Source organism: Myotis brandtii, unplaced genomic scaffold (assembly GCF_000412655.1).
Source record: "Myotis brandtii unplaced genomic scaffold, ASM41265v1 scaffold157, whole genome shotgun sequence".
In the NCBI taxonomy this organism is placed as follows: Eukaryota; Metazoa; Chordata; class Mammalia; order Chiroptera; family Vespertilionidae; genus Myotis; species Myotis brandtii.
In genome coordinates this window covers 6,644,848-6,654,429 of record NW_005355708.1, presented here as the reverse complement: position 1 = coordinate 6,654,429, position 9,582 = coordinate 6,644,848, and the positions used below count along the sequence as shown (strand labels likewise).

Sequence of the window (9,582 nt, the reverse complement as noted above, 5' to 3'; positions counted from 1 at the left end):
AAAAGATGGTGCTATTCACAGTGAATGCGATCCAAAAGGTGCCTGAGCAGTACAGCTCAGAACACGCTACTCTCCACTGTACAGGGCAGAAACTTTGAAAGGCCCCTCAATAGATCACCTCCCTTATTTAACCAAGCTCACCCTCTATCTGATGGGTTTTCTTTTAAGTGACCAACCTTTTTAGAACAAAATGTTTTCTAATATAAACATCACGTCACCTCACCTCAGGAGACCTTGGGTCACCTATGAGGTAGATACTACTATTTCATTTTCTGCATGAGAAAACTAAAATTAAAGAAACTTGCTCCCAGCTTACACACTTAGCAAGTGGTGCAGCCAAGATATGGATCCAGGTAATCTTACTCCAGAGTCTGAGCTCTTCATCACTACCCTGGACTCCTCCTCCCAGTATATTAATGAGGTAAACATAAGTACAGGTAGTAAATTATGGTGCAAATGTTTCTGAATACTATTAGAGTATTTAAATAGATTGAGAGGGGAAAGGAAGAAAATGTATTTCTCAGACTTACAGACACAAACATATTTTACCGTTTCCTTTAATTAAAAAAAGGGTATTACTGCTCATTGTAGAAAATTTGCAAAATACAGAAACTGATACAAGGAAGAAAATTATAATTACTTACAGTCCCACCACTCTTTCTGTTTTTATTCTCTAACATGACCTTTTATCTTCATTTATAAAAATTAGATAACCAAATGTTCTGAGGGTCTCCACTTAATATTGGTTATACCATAGATCCATATAATGAATATATAGCCATTTAAAAATAATATTCATGAAGAAAATTTAAGGAATCCAAAAATCCTCAGAGTATATTTTTAATACAATACTAAAGAAAAAGGAAGAGGAGAAGAAGAAAGAGGAGAAACAAAGTTGGGGAACTCAACGTCAAGACTTACTATAGCCTTGGCTGGTGTGGCCCAGTTGGTTGGAGCATCGTCCTGTATACCAAAAGGTTGCAGGTTCGTTTCTTGGTCAAGGCATGTACCTGGGTTGTGGGTTCAGGCCCCAGTTGGGGCACATGTGGAGGGCAACCCATCAGTGTTCTCTCTCATATCAATGATTCTCTCTCTCTCTCTCTCTCTCTCTCTCTCTCTCTCTCTCCCCTCCCTCTCCCTCCTTTCCACTCTCTCTCTAAAAAAAAAATCAATATATCCTCAGATGAGGATTAAAAAGAATGGCACAAGCGTGGGAACATCATGTGCAAAGGTCTTGAGGTGACATCTCAGAGAGACTGAAAGAATTTCAACTTGGAGGGCAGAACATAAAAGTTGGGGCAAGAGGGACAGTGGTGAAAGATTATTCTGGAAGGCTGCCTTGTAGCAATATACAGTATTTTGTACTAAAAGTAATAAACAATGATTTTAAGTCCCATATTTAAAAGGTAAGCACAGCTCTGGCAAAGATGCATCTTCCTATTATAATTCACAGCTGTCCTAAAACATAGATTCCTCAGCTTCCAGGCAGCCTATTTATTCCAGCAAATAATCATAGAATAAGAAAATAGGAAAGGAAGGCAGAAGGCTAAGGGAACAGAGAGTATCCCAAATCTCTGACCCTGTCCATTTGCAAGTCTATTCTGTTTATTTGGAGAATGATGTCTTATGGGTCACATTTTCCAAGTTTGCCTCCATCTATTTTCTAAGTAATGCTCCTAATACACTGGAAGGAAAAAAGTTGTTGGTGTTCCTGAACAGTTGCAAATGTTTTTTTGTTGATATATGTTTTTACAGCTCAAAAGTTTGCTTCAATCAACCTTCTATATGGAGGCAGGATGAACGGTCAGTGCTGCTGAAAACAATTCCATCAACCAAACACCAATCAAAGTATTCCTAGAGGGGATATTTAGTGAAAGTATTTGAACTACTAAAGCATAACTCACATTTCTAAGAGAAGGGTGGCACAAATTCCTGTCTATACTGGCATTATACATTTAAGATTTTTGTCTGTATGCAAAAGGATTGGCACAGGCTAAAATGACAGTATTACAGATGTCCCCCATTTTCCCTGCCTTTACCCCCCTCCACTCAGTCCCTGGCCTTCACCACACTATTGTCTGTGTCTATGGGTTATGCATATCTCTCTATATAAAAGCCTAAGAGACTGTTAATACTGAACGACTGAAAGACCAGTTGCTATGACGTACACTGACCACCAGGGGGCAGACACTCAATGCAGGAGCTGCCCCCTGGTGGTCAGTGTGCTCCCATAGCCAACTTCCCATGGCCCCTCCCCCTGGCAGGCCAGGCCGAGGGACCCCACCCATGTACGAATTCATGCACCGTGCCTCTAGTATGCATATAAGTTCTTTGGTTAATCTCTTCCCATTCCCTCCAGATGACGTACACTGACCACCAGGGGGCAGACACTCAATGCAGGAGCTGCCCCCTGGTGGTCAGTGTGCTCCCATAGCCAACTTCCCATGGCCCCTCCCCCTGGCAGGCCAGGCCGAGGGACCCCACCCATGTACGAATTCATGCACCGTGCCTCTAGTATGCATATAAGTTCTTTGGTTAATCTCTTCCCATTCCCTCCACTCCCCTTGCCTCTGAGATCCGTCAGTCTAGTGCATGTACCCAGAAGGTTTTCTATATAGATACAAGATCATAAAATCCGAAAGTAGAGATAGTTTTACTTCTTCCTATATAATCTAGACTTTTTAAACTTCATTTTCTTGCATAATTTCCCTGGCTAGCACCAGTACAATTTTTAGTATAAATGGTGAGAGCAGACATTCTTGTCTTGTTCCTGACCTTGGGAACAGGGAGAAAGTATTCAGCCTTTTACTATTAAGTATGATCTTAGCTGTGGGGTTTTTGTAGATGCTCTTTATCAGGTTGAAAAAATTTTCTTCTATTCCTAGTTTGTTGAGTGATTTTTATCATGAAGAGCTATGGAAATTTGTCCAGTTTTTTTTTTTTCTGTATCTGTTGAGATGATCATGTGATTTTTTTCTGTTAATATGGTGTGTTACATTAATTAAATTTTGGGTACCATTTATTTTAACCTTTTAATTCAACTTTCCATTTCCTCATTCTTTAGCCTTCATAGGACCTTGGAAGAACCTACTAAATGACATATCGAGTGGTCGGCAAACTGCGGCTCGGCAAACCGTGGATCACGCGCCACATGCAGCTCTTTGGCCCCTTGAGTGTGGCTCTTCCACAAAATACCGACTTCTGCGCATGGGCCACGAAGTTTCAATCGCACTGTACGTGCGCGCCCGCACATGGTATTTTGTGGAAGAGCCACACTCAAGGGGCCAAAACATGTGGCTCTCGAGCCGCGGTTTGCCGACCACGGACATATACAATAGATGTGATGAAGGGTATAGAAGTTGATGGTGGTCCTCTGGGAAAATTTTAATTTTTAGAACTTTATACCTCATCAAAAATGTTGGTGATGGCTACCTAGAATTTTGTTTGGTGACTTTTAATGTTGTGAATGTAAAACAGATTTTTAAGGGTGCTTATTATACAGTGGCCCAACTGTATAAATTCTAACATTATTTTGATAGTATATATGGTACAGTTTCATATTACAGGCACTATTTTTGGAGGTGGAAAATTTTAACTACATTATTTATATGCTTTTTTTAAGGGATGATAACCATTTTATGTATAATAAAGTGTGTAGCTAGTATTTCTGACAATTGTAATCATTATCAATGTATTTTGTCTTTGAAAATTTATAGGTGCCCACCAATTTCTTTCAACATAAGATGATTTGTTTCATATTCTATCTTTCTACCATGTTCCTGTTTTATAATGTGTGCTCACATTAATTGCCGTTTCCTTCTCTTAGACACATTTTTCTTTTCCATGTGGGTTCCTTCACTTGGTTGCACTGTCATTTTCATTGATGATGCATCTGCTAATTAATTTTTCTTCTTTGAATGCCTGCCCTTTTGTTCTTGAGTTTGCAGTTCCGCTCTGTTTTTCTATTTCAGCTTTATTTATTGGTATTTCTTTCTAGCTTCTATTGGTCTGTGACCTTCCAGGAATTATTTGTAATATTTAGATGTTTATGAAAATGACAGTCCATCCTCTGCCATCAATGACAGTTACTACTTAAATATTCCTTTAAAGTAGTTTAGAAAATAGTGTTTTCTTGTTGTTAATATATGCATTAACTTTCTAAATTTTTGCAATGTCTTGGATTGTCAAAAGGTGTCACTTATAGGCATATATAAAGTTTTATTTATTTTTTATTCTGATAAACTCTACATAACAAAATTTACCATTGTAACCATTATTCGGTGTACAGGTCTGTGGCATTAAGTGCATTCACATTGTTCTGCAACTTTAAAGTTTTTAAAGAGAAAATAATATCCGTTTCTAAACTCTTCAGATTTTCCTTTAGTACCTCTTATTTATTTATTTATTTATTTATTTATTTGACTTTTAATTTCTTTATTGATTAAGGTATTACATGTGTCCTTATCCCTCCATTACCCCTCCCCCCCACTCATGCCCTCCTCAGTACTTCTTTTTAGTTGATCTACTTTCCTCTTCTTTTAGATGCTGAGGACTTTCTGGCTGAAGATTTGAGGAATGAGAACCTCAGTGCTATTGCAAGGGACCACAGAGACCATATTCTTCGGGGTTTTCAACAACTCAAAACTAGGTTTGTATAAATGGTTCCATTATTCTTCCTCATAAGTTTAAAACAGTATATTACCAGTAAAATCTACTTTAGTAGTGTATAAATTAATAAGATAAGACATACCAACCATAGTTCTGTATACTTGGTAGAGGCTTAATGAATATTATTTGTGTGTGTGTGTGTGTGTGTGTGTGTACATTTATTTTATTTAAATGCAAGGTAAGTTCATCATTCCCATGAAGCTTAATAAATGTTTACTGAATTGAATTGGAACTAGGCAGGTGTAATTAGTAGAGCTTACCAAAATAGAAATAGTTTGCTAATTATGTGTCTTAAGATAATAATTCTGCTTTTAGCTTTGGACTATATTGGTCTTTATTGAACACTTTTGCAAAATGTGTGACAAGCTAAACATTTGTGCTTGTCCACGTTACTAAAGGGAAGATGTTAGGCACTGTGAGGTAATTAATTTTCACTATGATTTTTAGTCCTGATTTTACTTCCACTTCTCCTTCCCTAAACAAACAAACAAACAAAAAACGTAAACCCAGATTTATCTAGTTGATTCTTTGACTATATTGGAATGTTTTAGTCTCAGACTGGGTTGGGATATCATGCTCATTAAGATTTTTTAATAAGAGGCTCACACCTAATGTGTGCCTTTTAGATGCATACACCTGTGCGGGGCAGGAAGAAATAAAAACTTTCCTTTCCAATATACTTCTCACTCAGTTCTTACTTGAAATGTGGAAACTGAAAGAGAGCTGGGGATAAGTGAGCATTACTTTAATCCTTTTCCAACCTGGTGGCAATGTGACTCCGAATGTTCGATCTGAGTACTCTTAGAAAGGCAGAGCATCTGCAGGGTTATAATTGGGAGTTAATTTGTGTGGCTGACCGATCTTAGCATCTACTTTAGAAACCTCACTGAAACTCCTGAGAAGCGGGGAGTTTTATCCTTTCAAAGGGCACAGCCAGAATCCATTCCCTCCAGGAATGTGAGAGAACCTCACAAGATGCCCTGCTGGATCTTAATCGATCTTTCCTGCTGGCTAATTAAGCATCACTTTTACTCAGCGACTGGGGACTGTGTAATTATCAGCCTGGGTTGCCCTGAATAATTGAAACTAACAGAATGCAGAAGATGGGAGCTTTTTGCAAAAGTGAAAATATTATAATATTTGTTAGGCTGGAAGAGTGTTTATAACAAACGCTCCCATAATGTTCCTTTATTAGTAGACTAGAGGCCCGGTGCATGAAATCTGTGCAAGGGTGGGGTCTCTAGGCTTGGCCGGCGATCAGGGCCAATCAGAGCCAGGGCAATCAGGGCTGGGTCGGAGAGGAGGCGATGGTCACCAAGGAACGGACGCCGGACGCCGACTTCGCCATCATTGGCACCCCGCCACTGTGTGGTTCCCTTCTCCTCCACTCCCTCCTCCTTTGCTCCCTTCTCCTCTCTCGCCGCCACGCTGCCACCACAGCAGGTGGGCAGTGGGCCGATCAGGGCCTGCTGGCATGGGAGGTTGGCCACCAGCCCCAAGGAGGGTGCTGGCCCTCAGCCCCCCTGGGAAAGGGGCCGAATCAGCCATCACCCACCCCCAGTTCCCTGTCCCAGCCTGGGGCCTGCTGGCTGTGGGGAGAGAACACACGGGAGGTTGGCCGGCTGGGGGAGGTTGGCTGTGGGAGCGCACTGACCATGAAGGGGCAGCTCCTGTGTTGAGCATCTGCCCCCTGGTAGTCAGTGCGCGTCATAGAGACCGGATGTTCTGGTCATTCTGGTCACTTAGGCTTTTATATATATAGATAAGCCCAGGCTTAGTTGTGAACCTGAAGACTTAGTTAGAAACCCATAGAATTTTTATTTTTTTAATAATACAAAGTTGACCTTTGTATAAGGATAGCAGGAGGAATCAAGGTGGGATTATCTTCTTAAAATTTTTTTTTCTGTTTCTATTTGGGGTGGAATTATTTTAAATTATATTACAGGGAGAAGGATGCCCAAAATAGAACTGTGTATATGGAGGTACAACTGGTGTAAATCTGTAATAGGGAATGCAAAACAATTTTATTTCATCTGTAGGGACAAATATGCAATGAGTAGGAATTCTCCTTTTCCATATTTGTGCCATGGCATTTGGAAAGGGCTAAATTTCAATCTGAAATTGGTAACAAAAGGTGATTTTTGTGGTGACTTGTTATCAGTTGCATATTACTTCTTGGTCCTCCTTTTAAGTGCATACACCCACACATATGCACATAGAAGCTGTATGTGTTATGGGGCAAAGAGGCTTCCTTGTTCTCAAAGAACATACTGTGTGGTTTGTGGGATAGACATTCAGGAAATAATCAGCAGGAGCTTTAGGAAACATCTGCATTGTTGACGGGAGCTTTCTGTTCATTGATTTGTTGCAAGAAAGATGACACTTTATTTAGAATTTCATACTTATCAGATCACGGAGGAAATGAGGAGCCAGAAATTAGATACTGTACAAGAAAATGGAAAATGAAGCTTTCCTGTGGCAAGCTGTTTAAAGTTGCCTTATGGCCACCCATTCAGTCATTATCCTGTTAATGTAACCCTTGTTTTACTGAATCCTCTTCTTCAGCCATATTGCCTTTCCAGTCCCTGCTTTGCGTTTATATGTATTAATACCAGTTGGTTTGAAAGCACTCAAAGCTTGTACAATGACAGCCACAGTTACTTTTGTTGTGTGACCCCCAGAAGCTGGGTGTGAAAAGAAATTTGGAAGTCATCAAACTTGAGATTTAAATGCTGAGTAACATGAAAAGAATTATTGAAAGTCATTAAAAAAGTTTTATGTTTGCCATATTAAAGCAATAATATTTCAGGGGGTTGTGTTTCCTCCACATGCTCATTTGTTTGTCAGCACTAGTAGCGTATTAGCCTCTCCTCTCCCAGACTTGAAAACAAAAAATAAATTCATATCTGTACCTTTACCTACATATGAGTTTTTGGGCTTCAAGGTGTTACCAATGAAGGGTAATGTTTTCCATGTAAGACAAAATAAAAAACGGATGGCAATCTGTGATTCCAAGGAAATGAAGCCCTGTTGTGGTATTTGATATCCTGAGCTGTGATGTTTATTGCTCTCCTTCAAACTGCCTCCTCATTTAAACCTTCTCCCTAAAACCTAACGGCTTTCACGTTCCTAGTCCAAGTTTTCATTGAGCTCTTTAGAGAATGATTAGGATGAAAGCAAGGCAAAGGCTCCTCCTGCTTTATTACAGTGGTCACTGCAGGATCAGCACCAGATGTGAGACACCTGGAACGAAGCAGCCATAATCTGCACTCAAATGCTTGGTGGTGTTCTTATGCGTTTGGAGAAACAGTCGAGCGTTTCTTAAGTTTGATTCAGGGGAAGCCACCTGACAGCAGAAATACTTTCAGAGTTGGGGAAGGGATGAAGAAAATAGAATATCTTTATTACCGAGGTAGGGATACATTCTCTCTCAATGGCCTACTTTGGAAGAAGTAGTCCTTTATGCTCCCTGTTGGAAGTGAAAGCCAGAGCCAATGGAAACAAGCTGGAGTATTATTTCCTTTTGTGAAACTTAAAGGAGTTCCAACGAGAGACAGGTAGATTGATGATAGCATATTGGAAAGGAAAGAAAGAAAGAAATAGCGTTATGTAACAGGGTTATGGCACAAAACCCAAGACATTTAAAGTACAGGTTGAAGAGTATCTTGAACGTGTGTCATTGTGGGTGGTTAGTATATAGCTCTGCATGAAACATTATACATGAGTACAAATACTATAAAAGTAATTCTAGTTTTCTTTGGGAACTCCAAGTTGTTGTTTTTTCAGATTAGCATGGATTTAGCTTTAAAACAGGATTTAGTTTAGGACATATCATTCAGATGTCTTTGTATTATAGGAAGAAAGCCAAGGAGCCTGATACAAGTCTTGGGAACAAGACTTTCAAAGTAGTATAAGTTCTGTAAAACATCATTACCATTAGTTACATAGAGAGTTTTACTTTTCCCAAGTGCTGGTTATTGAGCTTAAAAACCCCAAAACAAAATGGAGTGTGCTTATCAAGAGAACGAATGTAGCCTTAACCGGTTTGGCTCAGTGGATAGAGCGTCGGCCTGCAGACTGAAGGGTCCCAGGTTCGATTCTGGTCAAGGGCATGTACCTTGGTTGCGGGCACATCCCTTGTAGTAGGTGTGCAGGAGGCAGCTCATCGATGTTTCTCTCCCATCTATGTTTCTAACTATCGCTCTTCCTTCTTCTCTGTAAAAAATCAATAAAATATATTAAAACAAAACAAAAAACAAAGAGAACGAATGTATAATGTGCTGTTCATACATTTGTGTTACTCGCAAGTTTAGATATGTGGCTATAACATCTCTTCCTATTCATTTTGCTACGTGTACTGGCGTTTCAGTGCCAACACAGAAAAAGAAAAAAAGAGTAGGAGGTAATTGTACAATTCATCAAAGTTTAAAGAGCTCTGAAAAGGCTCAAAAGTCATCACAATAATTTGACCACATCCTGACAGTTAAAAATCCATTTCTCCCTTTTTTAGGCCTATCCCTTCCTCCTATCCTTAAACCAAGAAAGAAAACAAAAACTCGCAACCACTTCAGGGCTCTCAACTGGTCAATTTTATGTCAAACTAGAGGCCTGGTGCACAAATTCGTGCACAGGTGGGGTCCGGCCAGCCCACCCCAATGGGGGCATAGTGGGCCGGGCCAGTGGGGGAGAGGAGCTGCAGGAGCCCCTGATTGGGGCGGGGCCAGCCGGGGGGAGGAGCCACTCCCCCCCCACCCCCACCCCTGATTGGGCCAGTTGGCCGGCCACAGTGCACATCTGGCTTTCCAGTCACTTGGCTTTTATATATATAGATTACTGTACTAGTTTTCTCTTATCTGCTGGGTGTATGTTGAGATTTGCAATTGTGTTCAAGATTTTTGGAGATATATTTATCTG

The 9,582-nt window shown here is 40.2% G+C and overlaps 1 protein-coding gene across 1 annotated transcript in view; it reads left to right on the top strand.

The window, feature by feature from the left end:
• The first annotated feature begins 343 nt into the window (after positions 1-343).
• SKAP1 (src kinase associated phosphoprotein 1) overlaps positions 344-9,582 on the top strand; it is a 246,283-nt gene continuing 237,044 nt past the window's right edge. The window contains exons 1-2 of the mRNA XM_005862004.2: positions 344-421; positions 4,518-4,648. Coding sequence (XP_005862066.1) covers positions 344-421; positions 4,518-4,648 — 209 coding nt within the window. The remainder of the gene's footprint in view (positions 422-4,517; positions 4,649-9,582) is intronic.